The 22,306-nt window shown below is 44.6% G+C and overlaps 1 protein-coding gene across 2 annotated transcripts in view; it reads right to left on the minus strand.

Moving 5' to 3' along the window:
- LOC115082074 (transmembrane protein 260-like) overlaps positions 1 to 22,306 on the minus strand; it is a 61,401-nt gene that overhangs the window by 22,077 nt on the left and 17,018 nt on the right. Inside the window, exons 2-3 of one of the 2 annotated variants that reach the window (XM_029586339.1) lie at positions 20,033 to 20,064; positions 55 to 206 (exon numbers count right to left, since the gene is read on the minus strand). In XM_029586339.1, the coding sequence (XP_029442199.1) occupies positions 55 to 206; positions 20,033 to 20,064 (184 nt within the window). Of the gene's footprint in view, positions 1 to 54; positions 207 to 18,297; positions 19,010 to 20,032; positions 20,065 to 22,306 lie in introns of those variants that run through there. The other variant, XM_029586340.1, reaches the window with a different exon arrangement.

Below are 22,306 nucleotides of genomic sequence, written 5' to 3' on the forward strand. Positions count from 1 at the left end.
CATTTCAAAGTTACATATTGCTTAAGAAAAAAAAACTATTAGCAAAAAACTCACCTGCAAGTAGTATAAAAGATTAGAGATGCTGCAGCAGCTCCACACAGACCACTCAGAAGATTTACCCGATAAGCAACAGAGCCAAAAGGAAAAAGTGTAATCACTAGCTTGGCCAGCAGAGTGAATAACGGGTAGCCAGGAGGATGAGCAACCTATGGGCATATCCAAAATACAAATTCATAAAGGTTTTTAGGCACAATATCTGTCTTAACATTGCATTCAAAGAAAAAGTGAAGGATCCAAGAAAGGCTGATAGTAATATGTGTAAAAACCTGAAGATCCAAAAACTATAAAAGATATTAATCAGAACAAACATCTGTATTATTAAAGGAATCATCAATTATTAGAGGCTTATGAGGTCCCAAAATAGTGCCCTTCTAAGTAATCTATAACCCCCCCCCCAATAAAAACAAAAGAAAAAATCAAATCAAATCACCTACCAGAGGCATTTAAGAGACTGCTACTCTCCTCCACCCCACCCCACATTTTATTTAAAATTTTCTGTTTGTTACTCACCTTTCCAAGAGATTTGCTCAAGGTGAGGGGCAAGTATAGTTCAACATTAACAGAAATTAACCATCTAGTAACTATAAAAACACAATAAAATTTAACATAATCCTAAAAATATAAATTTATAAACATCAACTCAAATTTTCATAATACATACACACATTCCAATAAATCATAACAAATATAAATATTTAATAACAGAAAGCATCCCAAATTAAATTTAATAGCAACAAATTGCATCAGCTCCACAGGAGTCTATTTAAAATGAATCTTTGAAAACACAAGAATGTACCTAATTAAAAATTTTCTGGAAAAGCCATGTTTTCACAGAAGGTCTGAAAAGATCAAGAGGGCAGCTATGTAAGAAAAAATATTATTTTGTGTCCAACACGTCTTGTTTGTGTTGTCAGGGTGGCATCAGTGTAGCCCAATCTTGTTGTTCAGGTCTAAACTGGGTGTGTGCAGCGAGGATCACTCCCCCAAGCTTTCCAGGAAAAACACTGGGAGGTAGAAATAACTCAGCATTCTTCTCTAGCAGCATGCAAAGATAATTTACTTGGGAGACTGGGATAGAAAAATAATAAATATATGCATGATTCTCCTTCATGAGAGGTTGTGCTGGTATAACTAGACACAGTAGCAAAAGCAGCAGTAGATTCGGGCAAACTCAGATTGACCAATACATGTTGTAACCTATCTAGGTAACCCTTACAGACTCACTCCTTCCCATGCAGGGTCAGGTAACAGAGCCAAAGAATATTAATCTGTAGTTGTCTGGTTTGGAAATGATCTTTCGCTATTTGTCCTCCGATAAGCATTCATGATTGTTGAACAGTCACCCCTGGAGATCCATCCGCTTTAGGATTACCCCATAGCAATATCTGGTGGAAACCTCACAACTATCCCTGCTGTCTGCTCATGAGGAAAGTCTCTTACTTCTTATGTTACTTTCCTCCATTCCCTGTGTGCTCTTTCAATGTTTTCCCAGGTTGAGTTCTAGTATTCTCTGGACTTGCACTTTGTATGCGAGCTATTGTATACCCTTCGTTGTCCAGGTAGATATTCAAAGTATGGGTTCCTGTTTGGGTCCTGTCCCATCAGTATCGTCTGGAATGTTCAAAGTCTCTTGCTTTGTCTTGGCTGATTGGGTTTGCATCTACAGCAACATCCTACTGTTCTGCAGCTCTGCCCTGGTTTACACCAGTGACAATATCTGACTGTTCTGTGGCTTCACCTTGAATCTTGTTAGTGGTATTGTCAATGCTCATGAAAACTACTTATTCAGAGCTCATTGGAGTCATGACATTTGACAAGAGTGCCTCAAAGCATACACTTCAGGTTTTTGACACCTTTTCTATCTCAGGGAAAAGGATTCTATACTCCCAGCCTCATTCGCTGTATCCCAATAGCACAATTTCTTTGGCTCTGCCATCTTGGAGCTCTTTCTGCTCAGGACACACATGTAGGCCTTGCAGCTGAAAACCCTCATGTAATTCATGCAAGGTTTTCTGTCTGCCACATTTCATATGTCACCTTTTTCACCCTTATTGGCAGTAGTTTCTGAAGATAATTTGCAGTTTTCAGTGCCTCTCCCGAGACTTGTCAAATAGGTTAGAATCCAGCAGCATGCTCTTACTCATCTCCACCAGCATGTAGTTATTCCTTTTGGCTACACCATTCTATTCAGGAGAATAAGGCAAAGTGGGTTGGTGCTCAATTCCGTGTCACTTGAGATATGCTTGAATCACCTTGTTCATGGATGGTTCCAGATTTGTTCTGGAACTTGCTGCTCCTCATTGCTTTGTACTCTGAGCTTCTCCAGTATATCATTTTTGCGTTTCAGGAGGTAAGTCTTTTTGTACCTGGAGTAAGCATCAGTGCTTACTCCAGGAAATACCTGTTTTCAGCAGGGTTCACTGTATTCATTGGTCCACACAAATCACTATGCATTAGCTCTAGTGGATGACTTGCTCTGCTGTAGCTTGCCTTTGGAAGCAGAGTACATGTTGCTTTGCTTTCAGACAACATACACATCAGCATTTCTGTGCATGGGGAAATCTGTAAATCCACTGTCATCTGTCTGTTCAGCAAATCATTTAATGCACCTGGGCCATGTGTTTATGTAGTCCTGGTAAGGGAACAGAGTGGCTACTTTGGCTTCTTCAACTGCACAGGTGATTCTGTACAAGTTGTCACCTGCAACCCCTTGTGCCACACTGCTGGCCCCCTTCTTAATCATGCATATATTCTTGCAGACGTGCAGTGAGGCCCTTGCTTGTCAAGCATTTCACTGTTAGCAGGCTTCCCTTCAGGTCTGGCACATACAGCACATCCTACACGAAAATGTTGTGCCTGTGTCCAGCAATGGTATTGAATTTGAGACATCCTTCTCCTTTTCCCATCACAGAAATACATTTCTCATCTGCTAGGAATATATTATATTTTTCATACTATAATCAATGTCTGTGAAAACATCTTTATTACTTGTCATGTGGCTTATTGCTTCTGAATCACTGTATCAGTCTGCCAAGTTGCTTCTCTTAGAGAATTTAAAACTGCAGTTCCAGAGTCATTCAGACTTCCTTTCAGCTATAAATTAGCTGTTCAGTCTTAATGACATTTGTCTCTGACACTCTCTGGTCCTCAGATTTCCAAGCTAGGCAGTTCCTTTTCAAATGTCCTACCTTCCTGCAATGGTAGCACACCTTCGGTTGCAACCACCCACCAGATACATCCCCTACTGAGAAGGCATTTTTGCCTTTTCTAGGCGAGTTTCACCCTCCAGGCCTTCACCCCTGCAGTAAGGGCAGTTTGAAAATCTTTTTTTCTCTTTCTCTTCTCCCGGGCTGAGCTATCTCATGGTGCTTGCCTGTGTAACTTCTTCAGCTATGCAAACAAACTTGTCTATGGGCCTTCCCTTCACAGAGTCCAACATTAAGTCACATTCTAGTCTAATTTCTAATGCATTTATTACAGGATCAAATGAATCAGGCAAGCTACAGTTATAACATCAACACATGATTATCCTTCAAATCTTCTTCCATGCATCTCAACCTTTTTATGATTTCTAACATAGCAACAGTATGTTCCAACATTTACTGGGACTTCTTCCAGCCTCAGATTGTATAATTTGGAAAGTACAGTTTGCTGTTGAAATTACAGATATAATCTTTACAGCAATTTCCACATGCCCTCAGATGTGCATTAAATTTACTACCTTCCACAAGATGAGAAATCATAACCTTCACCTTCATATTATCAGACCAGTACTCTACATTTACAGTAGGTATTTCCTTACATATCACATCCCATAGTTTATCCTTACTCAGTAGCATTTCCATTTTAAAAATCCAAAACTGATAACTGCTTGTATTTAGTTTAAGCATGGCAGCTCTGAGTTCTATGCTGGAAGCCATGATCTCAGAGTTAGTTAACTATCTTTTATTTTACTCAGTTCCTTTCAATCAAGTCAGAAGGGTGCCTGCTTCAGCTCTTTTGTCTCATCTGTGCACTGGCTCTGTTCTGTAGCTTGCGTCCACTCCTGCCTAGATCAGCACAGTTTGGGTTCAGAAACTCTTCTCTGGCTCTGCAGCCTAGTCTGGGCCAATAATCTATTGTCAGATTAGTATCAGTATGGCCCAATCTTATTGTTCAGGGTCTAAACTGGGTATGTGCAATGATAACCCTGATCCTCTCCAAGTGAAACACTTACCCATCTCCACCAGCATAGGAAAATTAGGTCTTATCTCTGATAATTTTCATTCCTGTAGTACCAAGGATCAGTCCAGACTCCTGGGTTTTGCCTCCGCACCAGCAGGTGGAGACAGAGCCAAACTTGTCAGACTCCCCATATATACCAGGGTGCCACCCACAGCCTACCAGTATCACAATGTCAAAGCAGAAAATTCCCCAACTGAACACTAACTAAAAACCCCAGGGTACTGAACCAGAGAAACCTAGGCTCACTGACCCCAACGAGGGTCCTGGCACTGAACAAACAGACGTCAACTGATCTGTATAAGGAAAAACAAAGACTCGCAGTATGAACACACCCCCAGCAGGCTCTCCATTGAGGGCGGGACTCTGGACTGATCCTTGGTACTACAGGAATGAAAATTATCAGAGGTAAGACCTAATTTTCCTTTCCCTGTACTTACCGGATCAGTCCAGACTCCTGGGATGTACCAGAGCTGAAATTACTTGGGATGGGACCCGGAGAGGCCCGCTCTTAACACACCTGCTCCGAAGTTGCCCTCCCGTGAGCCCTGAACATCCAAACGATAATGACGCGCAAACGTATGCAAGGATTTCCAAGTTGCCACCCTGCAGATCTCCTGTGGGGAAATCTGCATACACTCCGCCCAGGAAGCCACCTGGGAATGCGTCGAATGGGCCTTGAGGCCCTGTGGAATGCGTTTCCCACAGAGTAAGTATGAGGAACCTATAGCCTCCTTCAACCAGCGAGAAATGGTGGTCTTGGAGGCCATATTGCCCCGTTTGGGACCTTGACACAGCACGAAAAGGTGATCCGATAAATGAAATTCATTAGTCACCTCCAGATACCGCAGAAGAGACCTACGGACGTCCAGCTTCTTCAATTCCCTGGATGCTGGATCCTCCGCAGAATGATCCCCAAAAGATGGAAGCTCCACCGACTGATTCAAATGGAACGAAGACACCACCTTTGGAAGGAACGAAGGAACCGTGCAAAGAGTAACCCCCGTTTCTGAGAACCGCAAGAAAGGCTCCCTACAGGATAACGCTTGAAGCTCGGACACTCGCCTAGCCGAGATTGCCACCAAAAATACCGTCTTTAAAGTGAGATCCTTAAGCGTGGCCCGCTTTAGAGGCTCGAAAGGGGGGGGCACACAGAGCCTTGAGCACCACATTCAAATTCCAGGACGGGCACAGTGCTTTCCAAGGCGGGCGCAAACGGGTAGCCCCCTTCACGAATCTGTTCACATCGGGATGCATCGCCAGGGTCCTCCCATCAATGGACCCCCGAAACCAACTCAGAGCCGCCACCTGTACCTTCAGAGAACCACAGGATAGACCCTTGAACAGCCCATCCTGCAGGAAAGCCAGAATGGCCGAAACGGGAGCTCTGGTAGCAGGAACTGATCGCTCTACGTACCACAACTCAAAGACCTTCCACACTCGCACGTACGTCAAAGAGGTCGACTTCTTCCGCGAACTCAACAAAGTAGAAACCGTGTCAGAATAGCCCCTGCTCTTCAAACGACGCCTCTCAAAAGCCATGCCGCTAAACAAAAGTGATCTGCCTGATCGAAACACACGGGTCCCTGGTGGAGAAGATCCAGGAGGTTCGGGAACTGCAGACGCCCCTCCACGACTAGGTTGAGAAAATCCGCAAACCACGGGCGCCGTGGCCACTCTGGCGCCACCAGAATGACCTCGCTTGGATGGTCTTCTATGCGTCGTAGAGTCCTGCCGATCAGGGGCCAGGGAGGAAAGACGTACAGGAGGACCGAGGTGGGCCATGGCAACGCCAGGGCGTCCACCCCCTCCGCTCCCGTCGGCGGTCAAGAAACCTTGGGGCCTTGGTATTTTGAGACGTCGCCATCAGGTCCATGGCTGGTGTGCCCCATCTGTTGCAGATGAGCTGGAAGGCCGCGCTTGACAGTTCCCACTCTCCGGGATCGAGATGATGATGGCTCAAGAAGTCGGCTTGAGAATTGTCTACCCCCGCTATGTGGGACCCCGCTAGGGCAATCAGGTGTCGCTCCGCCCACGGAAACAGAAGGCGAGCCTCGAGAACCACCGGTTGACTTCTGGTTCCGCCTTGCCGATTGATGTAAGCGACCGTCGTCGCGTTGTCTGATAGAATCCTGAGCGACTTCCCCTGCACCAGGGACCGCAACGCCAGACGGACCACCCTGGTCTCCAGCCGATTTATCGACCAACGCACCTCGGCAGATGACCATGTGCCTTGGACCGACTTTAGACAACACACTGCCCCCCAGCCCCAGAGACTCGCATCCGTGGTGACCACGAAGATTGTACGGGGAGAGCCACCACCCGAGGCCGAGCCGTGCCGGTCTTGTCAACGGCAATGGGAGATAAAACTGTTCTGAGACCGGACTCCAACGGGAGAGCAACGTGGACTGTAAGGGTCGCATGTGCGCAAAAGGTCCAGTGTCGATGCCATAGAGCCTATCAATTGAGGTAATCCCATACCGTCGGAAGTTGTTTCAGGAGCAACTCCCTCACTTGCCCCTGTAATTTGCCTCGACGCTCCGAGGAAAGGAAAACCAGCCCTAGGCGCATGTCGAACCGCACACCCAAGAAGTCCAGAGACTGGGAGGGAATGAGATGACTCTTTGCGTTGTTCACCACCCAACCCAGAGAATGCAGCAACTGCATGAACCGGGCTACCGCCGACTGACAGAGGGATTCGGACTTGGCCCGAATCAACCAATCGTCCAAGTACGGGTGAACCAGCAATCCTTCCCTCCGGAGCTGTGCCGCTACTACCACCATGATCTTGGTGAACGTTCGAGGAGCCATGGCCAACCCGAAGGGCAAGGCCTGGAACTGATAGTGTTTCCCCATGATGTAGAACCGAAGATACCTCTGGTGATCCTTCCTGATCCCGATGTGCAGGTACGCTTCCGTGAGATCCAGGGATGCCAAGAACTCCCCGGGCCGCATTGACGCTATCACGGCCCGAAGGGTCTCCATGCGAAAGCGGGGAACCCACAGACATCGGTTGACGCTCTTGAGGTCCAGGATGGGCCGGGAGGTTCCATCCTTCTTTGGCACGACGAAATAAATGGAGTAGTGTCCTTCTCGTTGTTCCCGAGGTGGAACCGGAACGATAGCTCCCAAGGTCAGCAACCTTTCCAAGGTCCACCCGACCGCGCGGCACTTGTCCGCATTCCCACAGGGAGACGGGAAAAAACGCGGGTGGGGCTGGCAAGCAAAATCTAAGGCGTAACCGTGTTTTATCACTGACAGTACCCATTGATCCGACGTGACCTTGGCCCATTCCTCGTAGAAGAGAGTAAATCTGCCCCCTACCCTGGCTACTGAGGAATGCGCCGTCCGCACATCATTGTGCGCCCTTAACTCCTGACGGAGCCTGGGAGGAACCAGATCTACCAAAATGCCTGCCGCGAAAGGACTGGCTTTGCTGCCGGCCCCCTCCGGGGCGAAAGGAGGAGGAGGAGGATGAGGAAGAAGCGGCCAACTGTGAGGCCCGGTATCTGCGATTTCCCCAAAACTGAGGCTTCGAGGACAAGGAGAGGGAGGACCTGGAACACGACCTATCTTCCGAGAGACGATACCCTCTAGTATCCCCCAGTAGCTGAATCATATCATTAATAATCTTTATGTTCTTTTAAATTTAAATCTTTATTTACATTTGTTTTTTATTTAGTTATGTAAACCGTTTTGATTAAACACTGTTTGTAAAGACGGTATACAAACCCTTTTAAATAAATAAAATAAATAAATAAATAAACTCCTTTCCGAACAGCAGCTTACCCTCGAATGGCAAGGAGCCCAGCTTGGACTTGGATGCCCCGTCCCCCGCCCAGTTCTGTACCATAGAAGCCGCCGTGCTGAAACCGCTGAGACCATGGAACGAGCGGAGGTTCGGCCGATTCCAGCCGTCCGGCCAGTCGAGCTTCCTCTTCTGACAGGCCCTCATTGGCCAACAGTTGCTGGGCCCATTGCAATCCGGCGCGAAGCGCAAAGTTGCTGCAGATCGCTGCCCGGGCCCCTAGGGCTGAGACCTCAAAGATCTTCTTCAATTGCAGCTCCAACTTCCGATCCTGGAGGTCCAGCAGGGCCGTGGTGCCCGTGACTGGGATGGTAGTGCGTTTCTTTACCGCTGACACCGAGGCGTCCACTTTAGGAACCCGCAGGATCTCCAAGGCGTCCTCTGGTAACAGGTAAAGCTTGTCCATCTCTTTGGAAACCTTCAAACCCAAGTCCGGGGTGTCCCATTCCCTATACAACAGATCCGTAGCTGAAAAATGGAATGGGAAGGTCGTAGGGGGGCCACTCAGGCCCAACAAGACCGGATCCATGGAGCTCCCCTGGATTCGACTGGAGTGTCGGAAATCCCTAACGCCTCCAAAATGGCGGGGAGGAGGGGCGCCAGCTCGTCCCTACGAAACAGCCGAATGACCCTAGGGTCATTGCCCTCGGACGCCTGCCCCTGGCGTCTGGTCCCGGGCTGCGGACTCCCATCACCCTCCACCCCTCTTGGGGGCGGGGACGGGTCCTCTGGGTCGTCCTGATCAGACGACTTGTCTGAGATATCCGGGTCGGTCTGTGGGAGATTGGGCCTCAGGGGCCTCCTTGCCCGCGGCTCCTCCGACGAGGTCCGTGGCTTAGGGCGCTCCGGAGGCCTGGAATGTGTCCCCTCGGGACCGCCAGACGAAGCTGCGGAACGCTTACGCGCCTTAAAGGCCCTGTGCATTGCCAAAATAAAGTCTGAGGAAAAGGAGGAGCAGGAGACGTCCGAATCTGATCCCTCAACGTCTCCTGCATCCTTCCCTGAGACCCCTGTGGGCAAAGCCAGCAGCGGAGGAGAGCGCTGGGGAGAAAGAGGCAGAGGTGAGTTTCTGCCCCCGCAAAGGCTGCCGCCGCACCCGTAGACGTTTCCGGGCCCAGCTTCAAAATGGCGGCCATTGCCGCACCAGAATCCGGTGCCCAAACCGGAGCCCCCCCGCTTCTCTGGCGCCCCCCACACGACTCCCGACGACCCCTCGTCCCCCGGAATACAGCCGGAACAAAGGCCGTCCCGGGAGAGCCGCACGTGCGCCGAGCCGCAGGCCACACAGGCCACACCACGCCACGTGGCATCGCGGCCGACTCTCGCTGCCGCCCGCTAGAAAAAAAGGACAGGAAAAAAAAAAATCAAGGAGCCGGCGAAATCTTCCCGGCCCCCGACAAAGAAACCCGCACAGACTGCGACCCGCCGAGCGAAGGCACTGCTTACTTTTTTTTTTTTTTTTTTTTTTAAACGACGCTGTTCCTCAGCGAGTGCTGAATCGGCCTGGTTGGGGTGAGTGAGCCGGGCTCCCCGGTATCACCCCTGCTGGGCCGGTTCCTACCTATAGGGTCCTCGACCCTAAGCCTCAGCCGCCTACAACCAGGGGGGATGGTCCCCTCGGGACCCGACAACCCCCTGGGAGGCTCAGAGCCGTCCCCGACGACCTGTGCTGCACGAAGACAAAAACAACAACTTTTTTTTTTTTTTAAACTTTACTAACCAAACAAGAAGAAACCCTTCACTACGTTCCTGCCTGGCTAACTAACCTCCAACAAAATTCAGAAGAGGCTCTGGGTAAGCTTCCCGCACCTGCTGGAGACAGAGCTATACTGGCAGGCTGTGGGTGGCACCCTGGTATATATGGGGAGCCTGACAAGTTTGGCTCTGTCTCCACCTGCTGGTGCGGAGGCAAAACCCAGGAGTCTGGACTGATCCGGTACGTACAGGGAAGTAGTTCTTTTGTCTACATCATCCTATTCAGGAGTAGTCTTCATGACTGGTTATGCCAATACAAGATAATAGCCTAGAGAAGAGGAACAGCAGACTCAGACAAACTCAAGACTAATATAGGTAACAAACTATCAAGGAATCCCTTCCAGTCTCACCCCTTCACATGCAGGTTCAGGTGACACAGGGAGGGAATGTCAATGTTATGATTTCACTTGCTACGCAACCTCATTGTACCCTATGAAGCCTCCCTGCCAGCCGAGATCTCCTCGGATCTCCATTCCATGCTATCCCCATCAGTTCCTCACAGGTCAAACTCAGCCTTTGGTGCAGCCTCCTAGCACCAGGAGACCTCAGCGAACGATGTCTCCAGCCTTGCGAAGCTACTTCTCTTCGCCTGCACTACACCCAAGCCTAAGCCCTACATAATCCAGCCTTTCCAAACTCTCCTCACTTTTGCAATGAGTTGCCCTTGGCTCCTTGCCCTAGCCACTGTTGCCTTGCAACCTGCCCAGATCTATCCTTGTCTTGCCTTGTGGCCTATGGGTCTTCCTGCTCCTTGTCTTGCCTTGCAGCCTAAGGGCCTTCCTGCTCCTTGCTTTGTCTTGCAGCCTAAGGGCCATTTCTGCTCCTTGCCTTGCCTTATGGTCTAAGGGCCAATCCTGCTCCTTGACTTGCCTTGTGGCCCAAGGGCTTCCTTACTCCTTGCCTTGCAACCTATCTAGGCCTTTCCATTGTCTTGCCTCTCAAGGCCTTCCCTACCTAATGCTGCCTTCAGGTCTTCATTTTCCATGTTCTATGTTATCCTCGTCTCGCTTGTCCTGTCCTAGTCTAGCTCAAGTTCCAATCCTTGCCTGCAAGCAAGATCCAGTTCCAGTTCTTCCCTGCACTCTGTTCCTGTCCAAGCCCTTAACAGCACTCTGTTTCTGTCCACTGCCTTGCTCCAGCCTTATCAGCCTCTCAAAGCCTTGCCCCAGCCTTAGCAGCCTTGCTCCAGACTCACCATGATGCCAACGATATCCAATTTTTCATCCTGATAAATTCTTTAGCCAACACATTGAATCATCTTAAAATTGTTCTAGGTGCAATTGATGCATGGATCCTTCAAAAACATTTAGCATTAAACATATCAAAAACAGAAATTGTAATGTCTCGAACCAAGAATGTACCAGAGATTTGAATTTGGTAAACATACCATACCCATTTCAAAGACAGTTCGAGACCTGGGGGTCATTCTAGAAACTAATCTTTCAACAAAGGCCCATATTAAACATATAATTCATCCCAAATATATGAAGCTTCACATGTTAAGATATTTATAATCTTTGTTGAGCATAGAAGACTTCAGAACAGTTTTGCAAGCTCTGATCTTTTCCGGGATAGATTATTGCAGTTCCCCATTGTTGGGTGTTCCGATCTCTACCCTGCGTTCTCTCCACTTGCACAATAACCTGGAACCGGACCCTCCTTCCTTGTTTATGTAAAACATGGCTACTTGATTGTACGTATGGATCATCACACATTTCTCCCAAAGTTCTGGCTTGAATGTGTGGATCGCCTTTTTTTATTGCTCTTAACTCTAACCGGTTGATCTGGAAATTGCTTTCCTTCGGAGACCATAGGCCTTGAGTTTTGAGATGAAGCAAATGGGCTCCCCACCCCCGAGTTGAGGCATCCATTGTGAGGATTAGTTGGTGTGCAGAGTCCAAAAAGGTGCTCCTTTCGTTAAGACCAATGGACTCATCCACCAAGATATGTCCACTTTCATGGCAGCAGTTACGTTTACTTTCTCGACATGGGCTGTTTGTATTTCATATAATAAATAGCAAAAGAGCAGAGATGCCGGGTAGACATTGTTGAGAAATAAAAGGACACCTGAGGCAGGCTACAGGTGCCGAAACATGGGCCTGTGTCGGGTTATGTTTGATTTTGCAATTATGCGAAATGAGCACACAGCATCGGTTTATCTTGAGAACCTACTGCATTCAGTTAATAATACATATTTTTCTTTTTGGAGATATTATATTTCTATGCCTATCAGCAGAGGATTGATTTATTGGTGATGCTTTGGACACCATCTGCAGCCCATTGTGAGGCAAGAGACTGGTTATTAAACTTTAACACTTCTGATGCTGTGGCTTAGATTGAGGTTTATTTTTATTTTGAGATAAGTTTAGATATAATATATTTGAGTCATTCTTATTTATTTATTTAAATTCTTTTAATATACCGATGCTCAAGACCAAGTCTTATCGTACCGGTTTACAATAAACTAGGGGGGAAACCAGTTAACACTGAAAGCGAAAGTTACATTACAACAGGGACCGTGGAACGGGGCTGTTAGAAAAAAAGGGATAGGTTAACAATTTCTAACTGGAGAGCCGTGCATGTAAGCAGAGAGCAGTTGCTTACATGGTAAAATTATATACAATTTACACAGAGGAGTCGAATAGGCAAGTTATATAAGAGCGCAGTAAGCAGAAAACAGTTCCTTTGTGAGGCAGAAAGAGGACGCAACCGAGGAGTGTTGGTCCGTGTGGGTTACCATAAGGTTTCTTCAAGGATATGCTTGGGCGAACAGCCATGTTTTAAATTTTTTTCTGAATGTGATATGACTATGTTCCTGGTGGAGATCTGGCGGGAGAGAGTTCCAGTGATGTGGACCAGCAGTTGATAGCGCTCGTTTTTCAATGGCGTTATGTATAGCGGATTTGTTCGGGGGAACCTGGAGGGAGTCTCTGTATGCAGATCTGGTTGGTCTTGCTGAGGAGTGTGGTTTGAGGGGTATGGTGAGTTGGAGAGAGGATTGCTGAAATATGGTTTTGTGAATGATGGTCAGTGTCTTGAAGAGAATTCTGTAGCGGATGGGTAGCCAGTGAAGTATTTTTAGAATCGGTGTGATGTGGTCCATACGGCGAGAGTTTGTGAGGATCCTGGCTGCAGCGTTTTGCAGCATCTGAAGAGGTTTGGTAGAAGAGGCCGGGAGACCAAGCAGAAGCGCATTACAATAATCAATCTTTGAGAATAGTATGGCTTGAAGGACCGAGCGATAGTCATGGAAGTGAAGGAGAGGTCTTAACTGTTTTAGGACCTGTAGTTTGTAAAAGCCTTCTTTAGTGGTGGTGTTAATGAATTTTTTAAGGTTCATTCTGGAGTCTAGGATGGCTCCAAGGTCTCTCACTTGATTTACTAATGGTGTATTAGTAGTGTTGGCTAGTGGGTTATCATCATTGGGGGAGATGACCAGCAGTTCAGTTTTGGACGTATTGAGAACAAGGCTGAGGCTTGTGAGAAGAAGATCGATAGCGTGTAGGCAGCTATTCCAATAGTTTAGACTGTCCAATAGGCAAGACAATCCTTGATGGGGATTAGGATCTGCACGTCGTCTGCATAAATGAAATAGGTGAGGTTGAGGTTATTGAGTAGTTGGCATAGGGAGAGAAGATATATGTTGAATAGGGTCGGCGAGAGCAAGGAACCCTGGGGTTGTATATCTTTAATTTAAATGGACTTGAACCACTTAGCTATTACTATGTCCTATGAAAATTTACATCAGAATGTGATCGGAAGATATAATTTTAAATGTTCTTTAGCTTCTGCTTGTTTTCAGCCTCATAAAAGAACTGCTGTCATATGCTACTGCAGACGTTTGTTGAAGATGTATCCCACTGATTAAGGAATTATCTAACATTCTGAAATACAGGCAATGTCAGGGCTGGATTTTACTCTAGGAAAGTTTCAACAAAAGTTAAACTGTTTAATTGCAAATATAAAAACTTGATCACATCAAATTTTGGGGGCCATAGAGACATATATTTGACTATCTGGTTTACTTAATTCCTGTCACATGAGTAACCTAGTCCCTTTCAAATGAAGCACAAGAACTGCCTGGACATGTTTCAGGAAACCAGGCTTCAGAAACAGTCCAAAGGGTAGTGTCCAAGGGAAGGCCCACTGGCCACTCCATAAACTTGGACTGCAGGTAGAGACGAATCTGTGCATGAGCCCTTGTGTCACGGCACAACCTCATAGGCAGGCTCCAAGGCCCACGCTGTAGCCGGGTGAATGCATCCAAACACGGGACAGACAAGAACAGTATCCACCGGAGACAGGAAACAAGGACTGTGGCGCAGCCAAGCTGGAGAAGACTCAGCAATGACAAGGCTGATGGCTCAAAACAAGACTTATGCGTGGCTGAAGACTGAAGCATGTTGAAGACAGGAACCAGGAACAAGATGGAAGACCACAGCAAGTTGAAGAAAGAGGTCCAGAAGTCAAGGACCAGGCAAACACCGAAGACCAGGAGCCAGGCGGACAATGACGACAAGCACAGACCAGAGGCTGGAGCAAGACCTCAGAAGAGGAAGACAGGAACAAGACTAAGACCAGGAACTCTGTGGACTTGGAGCAGAACTCTGAAGGAAAGCACAACCTCTGGACTGAATACTGAAGTCACCAGGCACTGGAACAGACTGAGGACACAGGAACCAAACAAAGACACAGGAAACAAGAGACCTTGCGAAGGCAACCCTGGAGAAACCAAAGAGCCCTTTTATAGAGCAGCGGGGATAACATCAGCTGAGAGGACCATGGGCTTTCCCACCAGCACAGATGCGCGCGTACGCATAGAGAGATGCCAGCAGGAATGGAGACACCGAACGTCAGAGGTGTTTCCTGCTGCAAGGATTGTAGTAATGGCATCGGGATAAGTGAAACTGCTCGTGGGATCTTCCCACAGGTGGTGAACCTAACACCCGGATAAGTTCATCGTAAAATGCATACATATTTTTAAATGCACTTCCTTATAGTATAACTAGGGCTTCTGATTTTAGGTTTAATCGATAAATCCCAATAAAACACCCAGATGCAAAATATAAAAATAGAATAAGTGTTTAATAAAACTCAAGAAAAACACCACTTCCTCTAGTACTCTCTTACTACTTTTTTTTTTTTTGGCTTACCCTGGATCCTCAGCTTTATTTTTGTGCCTTTCCACGCTAATGATTCCACAAAATGTATTCATTTGATTCAACTGGAAAAGGCATCCAACAATAATACGCGCGCTGCGAAAACACTGATAAACACCGATTTTTAGTACCCCAAAAAATCCCCAATTAGCTGGAAAATAAACACCTACATTTACAATTTATAAAAACCTAAAATCAGAAGCCCTAAATATAACACAGTAGACAGCAAAACAAAATGTCAACTGCCTAGTTATTCACCTTCACACTTAAAAGATATATTCCAGCTGTCTCTGTAGAAGCTTGACCACTTCTAGAATGTCACTCCTTATTCCAAGTCAGTTTTTGTTTTCATCCTCATTGCTTCTGTACCTTCTTGGAGAAAAGCATACAGGATCTCATACTTAATCCAACCCCCTTCCTGTGTCTTACCATAAAGTTTTCTAATAATATAAACAGATACCAACACTAGTGAGGTTGCTCAAAAACTTGATGACCTAGGTCTTGTCTGGACAATTCTCTACCACAACTAAAGGCTTCTGGGCAATTGTAGCCTATTAGTATTATTACGCTCTCCTCCTCCAGAGGGGAGGAGTTAGCAATCTATTCTGCTTTTCTCCTGAAAGGGGGAGGAGTTAGCAATCCGTCATGATCTGCTCCTCCAGAGGGGAGGAGTTAGCTATCTGTAATGCTGACCCTGCCAGAAGGGCGGAGTTAGTAATCTGTTTGCTATCTCCTTCCTTCTAACAGCAGTTCGCTATCTGTTATGGATCAACTCCCCAGGGAAGAGGAGTTGGCAATCTGTTCAATGATACTCTTCTGAGAGGAGCTAACAATAGGTATATTGTACTTTGCTACAGAGATAGCAATCTATCATGCCTCCGCTATAGAGTAGCAATCTGTTATATATAGGCTGCTGGCAATCCCCATAGAAAGAGAAAGTAGCTATCTATATAATACTTCCGTAAGCAGTGTTAGTGGTTGGCTCCCACAGAGTGATAGTAGTGTAAGGAATGACCACTTGGAGGAAATGGTGAATCCCTGGGTCGATGACAGATGACAGCGCCCCCAGGAGGAGATCCTGAGAGGAACCACCGGCTAAGCTAGAATATGAGATAAACACAATAGTTCTTTATTAGGCTGGAAGCTGGACCACCAGAGGTGGCAGTAGTGAGTCGATGTATTCGGCAGGGCTGAAGTCCCTCTGATACTGGAATATAATCTCTGGGTCGCTGAGCCGTAGAGAGAGACTAGAAGTAGTGAGTAGACAGGATATACTGGATACAAGATGGTACACCTCACAATAGTAGATGTCTGCAATGGTCTCTATGCCACAGAGAGTCTTCGGTATATTTAGGAACAGGAGCCATAGGCGAGCACTGGTTCCTACAAACAGTCTGTAATAAGAACTCACAATAGTTGTATATGGAACAGCTTCCAGAGTAGAAGAGAGTCTGTAAAGAATTCTAGGAACACGGGCCCTCGTGGAGCGAGTACCGGTTCCTATCTGCAATCTTGCCAATAGAACTCTCAATGTCCGTACCTGCGATAACGTCTTGGACGGAAGGGAGTCTTCAGAGCTATAGGAATGTAGGCCCTCGTGGAGCGAATATCGATTCCTATCTACAATAGAACTCACTGTGTTCACTTCTGCGATCGCTTCCAGGCAATGAGGAGTCTTCTGAGTATACAGGGGCGCAGGCCCTCGAAGAGCGAGTATCGGATCCAGTCTTGGCAATATGAAATCAAGAAGAGAGAGCGGGGCCCCCGTGGAGCGGGTACTCCTGGTAAGTTTGAAAAGGCCGAGCAGTGGAGAAGGATTCCCCTGGCTGACTCGGATCGTTGTTGCAAGTATCGTGGACTGCCGAAGCAAGTCCTGTTGGGAGTTCCTTGCTAACTCGTTAGAGGTTAGCAAACAAAGACCTTTTAAAGTGGAAATGGATGAAGTCACTACGGGGGGACGCCCCCGAGGTTCGCGCCCTTGCTGGTACAAAGTCTGGAGCGCATGCGCGCCCTTACGTCATCAAGAACATGGCGGATCCGTAGCGTCAAGCCAGCCCGGGGACACCGGGACCAAGAGGCAGAGAGAAGCCGCGGCTGCATCTGTCCGTCAGAGCCGAAGGGAGTCGCTCCCAAGGTAGAGAGGGTGGAGTGAGGGGCGAGAAGAGGCACGAATGCAACAAGTATCAACTCAGCTACTTTCTCCCTGGCAGGTGGTGAGACTAGGTCATGTTTTCTTTATCCAAGTCTTGTTTTTCCCTATCATCTTGCTAGACAGCACCTAGCCATCACAAGGCTGCCAGCATCAAATCGGATGTTTTCTAAGGCATTGTATTCTGCGAGTTCAAACCAAACTACCTATGGCCAACAATATCATTAAAGAAATACAACTTACCTATTCACTGTTTTCTCGACATCTATTTTTCACATTTATATTCTGCCTTTCATGACCCTTCAAAGTAGATTACATTCAAGTACTATAGGTATTTCCCTATCCACAGAGGGTTTGCAATCTTGCCGTAGGATTTATCATTCCGCTATAAATAGAACAGAATGTTGAGCCGTGGCTAGAAAAGGGGCGAGGGCGACAACGTGCACCCGGCCGCATTGCGGTGGTGCGTTTTCACCTGTTACGGTACAGAACACACTATCACCCCCATAGCGCCATTGTAAAAGGTGAGTTATTTCTGGCACTACTGCCAGCGATAATGTGTTAAACATTATCACCCGCAGCAGTACCAGAAAAAAATTTTTCCTAACCCCGCCCAACCCCTCCCCTTTTCCTCATTTACATTTTATCGTCACGATGCGATCGTTATCGCGTGCATTAGGGCATTATCACCTGCAATAAGGCCCTAACACATGTGATAATAGCCCATTGCATTTTGAAAAATGACCATATAAGTATGTACCTGATGCAATGGAGAGTGAAGTGACAGGTCACAAGGCAGGTCAGCATGATTTGACCCTGGCTTCCCTGGTTCACAGCTTGCTACTCTAACCAATAGGCTACTCCTCCACACTGCTCTTGGAGAGAAGAATATAATACTGCAACCTTCCAACTCTTTACAACTGTTCTCTTTATCTATCTTAAGTAAGTTTGAATTCTGTCACAGTACCAGCTTCTATCCCTCTTTAGGTAGGTTGCTTCAGACATCGAACACCTTCTCAGTATAGTAGCATTTTCTCACTATAATCGAATTATCTCACATTTCTTCTGAACTTTCATTTCATATCACCACTTGTCCTTGAAATTCTCTCTTTTATGAAAAATGAACCCTTCTGTGACTTATTAAAACCTTATCAGAATATTATTGGAATTGCTTTCTGCAATTGTTTTTCCTTGACATACATTTTTTGTCGAAATGTGGCCATACTGAGGCACTAACTCAGAATTTATTTACGAAGATTTTTATATTGCTAGTCTAAAATACTTGCTCCTACTGGATTACAAAGCACACAAAAATATAAATAAATCAATAACAGAAAACAATATGGGGAAACCCATGGCTACTAGCCTGATTTGGGGCCAAGTAAGTTTTTAATGTATGATGACTCCCCTTAATATTAGCAACCTGACCATTAATATCTTGGATAGTTCTTTGGTCAGCCATTTTTTTTTACACTTTTTTCATCTGGCAAGTATGCACGAATCAGATGCTCAGAGTCAAATCTAGAGGTCACTGGATGGTTTCAATAGTAGCACAATTTAAAGTATCTAGTACACCTACAAATGAGCATAGATTACAGTTGTTTGCAATATGATCCATTGATTTGGAAGACCAAAATCACACTCTCTTTCAGTTGTGAAGGAGATGTGCACAACATCCTGTCAAGGTCCTGCGATGATTTGTGGAGCACCAACTCTTTCATTGGAGGTCAAAATCACATGGAACTCTTGTAGAATTTTCAGTGGGGTCCTTATTAGGAACATCAGGAGTTTCACAGTGCACAGCAGTGCACACCAGTGATCAATAGGACTATTAGCTTCTTGTTGTTTTGCATGCTCCTAAATAGGGTTACAGGACCTGAGGCAGTTATCAAGGAGGACTGAACATATCTTGATATAATGAACACACTAGATATTCTCAGATCTTTAATGTTGCAGTGTCTAAGCAGAGACTAAAAGGCATGATATTAGAGCAAGAGTGTATTTCAATGTGTCTGTTATTATCTGAACAACACAATCTGGACATATAGTTTCTTAATAAAGTTTTTTGATACCCAAACTGGTGTACAATACTTGGCACTAGCATACACTAGAACAAGTGCAGTTTTTACACTAAAATTGTATGACACATTGAAAATAAAGGGTCTCTTATTTTCTGCAAAGTTTAAACATTCTGCAAACTGGAGGCTTGTAAAATCATATCAAGAACAGCTCTACCAGGTTTGTTTTTGAAACCGGATCCTCTTTATGCCTTATTTGTCATCCACAGAAATCAACTGACAAAGAGAAGGGACAAGAGGGAGCAAGAAATGGTGCAGCTTTCTGTCCATTTTCTCAGATCTCAGTTTATTGTATTTAAGATAAAATTGCATATTTTTCTCTTACTATACCAAAGCTGAAAATGGCAGCTAATGTGAAACAAACAGTTTGTTGTCTAGCTTGAAAGTCCATAAAGGTCAGAGGTTTTTTTTGTTTTGTTTTTTTTTTGTTTTTTTTTAAATAGATGCAAAAATATTTAACTGGCAAATTATAAGACCATACTGCAGTTAAGTCTACCCCTGTGCTAATAGCTCTGCTAAATGAGATCATGGCACCATAAAAGTTTATTGAATAGTAAAACTTATTAAAGCTAGTAACCCGATTTTGTCTCCAGTTGGCACTAAATTTGGCTTGATAAAAAAATCATCTACTGTATACACAGTAAAGCTTTTGCTCTACAATTTAATTGGATTTAAAATAAACATTGTAGTTATGTTAGTAAAAATTGTTTGAAAACAAATCTACTTTACACCATCATTAAACTTCCTTAATTCCTAGAACTGTTAATGAGAACACTGATTAAATAATAAAACTAATACTTACTCCAAGCTCACATGCGGCTGTGATCAATTCTCCTGTGAAAAATAATGTAAAACCAATAATTACTATTAAGAAATGATACTCTTCCAAAGTTTTCCAAATCCATGTATTTGCAATGGGATTTTACATTAATTTAAGAAAACTGCTACTCTATAGAGATTTAACAGCATGAAATTTTCTAAGAATATTTCTCCCTTTGATCTTATGACATATTTGAATGTTTTCAGAAGACCTACATGGAAAAAAAAAATAAAGAGAGAGGTACAGGTTGGTTATAAGCCAGAAAAAGCTATTTTAGTCTTATTATAATTTTCAGGAATGCTTTGTATGCGACACATTTTTATTACACTATTTCCCAAATTAAAAAATATTTTCTCCAATGTTTTGAGGCTTGCTTCTGGGTGCCCTGGAGAGCCTGTCATGGAAGCACCATGAGAAAATAACTCCAGTAGGCTCTGTAGAGGCTTGAAAAGTCACACAGGAGTAAGCGTTTCTCACAGCTAGCCACAGATTATGGAGGAAAAAAAGCTTTTTATAGTCTCTGGTTAAGAGGAGATAGGGATACATTTTATCCTGAAAAGCAATTCTAGCTTTTCGGGAAATGTAATCTTTGACACTGTTCATGTACAACATTTAAAGAAACATTTTATTTGATGTTATAATTTTAGTTTGTCAAAGAAAAAGCTATAGAATATATAGAAGTCCCAGATCACATTTCTTAACTTTCTAATAATTTTATTTATTTATTTAAGGTTTTTATATACCGGCAATCATGAAAACATATCTTGCTGGTTTACATAAAACGGGAGTGCAGTATATACATCAAACTAGAACTATGGTGACCGAAGATGCAGTTACATTTAACAAGGGTAGCAGAACTTGGAGAAAGGAAGAGAGAGGAAAGAATAGAAATGGTTAGACAATATACACATTAAATACAATATACAAAAGGCATGGTTAAGGGCTGAATGTTTTGAGGTTGTTTGGTGTTCACTCTTCAGTAGCATGCCCATCACACCACACCACTCTATCAATCCTTCAGGAATACAACCAAATCTCTTTTCTCAACTCCCAAGTTCAAGCTTCTAGAGTAGAACTATGTAAACAAATCACAGACCAATAAGGGATAGAAATTAAAATCCAGGACTCATTCCACATCCCTAAGGGCTGGGCTAAAGTAGAGGTAAATGTAACAGAATGACCTATTGTTGGTAAAGGAAAGACATTTCAAATTTGCTGACAAACTTGAAATGTTCCAAAAGCATATACACTAAAACATCCTCATATCACCCAAATATGGATCATAATTACTAAAACATTTCTTTACATTTGATAATATAGCAAAAATTCATTAAAAAATTCAAGTATTACCTATGTTATAATAGCTGTTAGAAAGAGCTTAGTAAATGTACAGCAGATTCTTTCAGGCCAAATGTGTCATGATTAGGAAAATATACTGCATTCTTTGTGATTCTGCACCTAAGTACAGTTGTCAGACCCATTTAGTTATTTGTATACACACTAGTGAATCTACCATTGATCTAATCTGCAGAGAGTTTCTCTTATTGATTTCTTTGGGCCCCTAAAAACTGATGCTCAGAAGCAGTCTACTAACAGTAGTTACAACAAACTTCAACACAGCAAGGAAGTTAGTCTGGGGAATTTTAATAAGTGGAATTATACTTTTTTACTTGAATATGCTTTGCTTTTATGCTTCAGTAAAGCACTCAGTGGGGACAAAAAGTAGTGTAGGCAACCCATTCAGAAAGACAGCCATAAACTGTCAACTAACAATAAAATAAAAAAAGGAATGATCTGAGCAAGAATCAAATGCTATACTGGGAAGAATGTGTGTGTCCAGAAAACTGTAATGACCAAGAAAAACTAATTAGAGCTAAATGCATATTTATTATATTGTGTGCAACTAATACTTTTATCTGAGCTGGTTTGAACATACTGGGCTCTCTAGTTTAACCATCATAACAGAGTACTCCAGCTAAAACTGAAAACTCAAACTCATCTTTACTACAATTTTTATTAACAAGAAAGGCATTCTTAAGAAATGTAGCAAATAAAAATACTTGTGCATAATTCAGTCTACACTATATACAGATGTACTAATTCAACTACACTATTTCATATCACCACTTCAAGCACAAGAACATAAGAACTGTCATACGAGGTCAGACCATCGAGCCCAGTATCCTGTTTCCACAGTAGCCAATCCAGGTCACGAGAATCTGACAGGATCCCAAATAGTAGATACGATTCCATTTT

Source organism: Rhinatrema bivittatum, unplaced genomic scaffold (genome assembly GCF_901001135.1).
Source record: "Rhinatrema bivittatum unplaced genomic scaffold, aRhiBiv1.1, whole genome shotgun sequence".
NCBI classification, from domain to species: Eukaryota; Metazoa; Chordata; class Amphibia; order Gymnophiona; family Rhinatrematidae; genus Rhinatrema; species Rhinatrema bivittatum.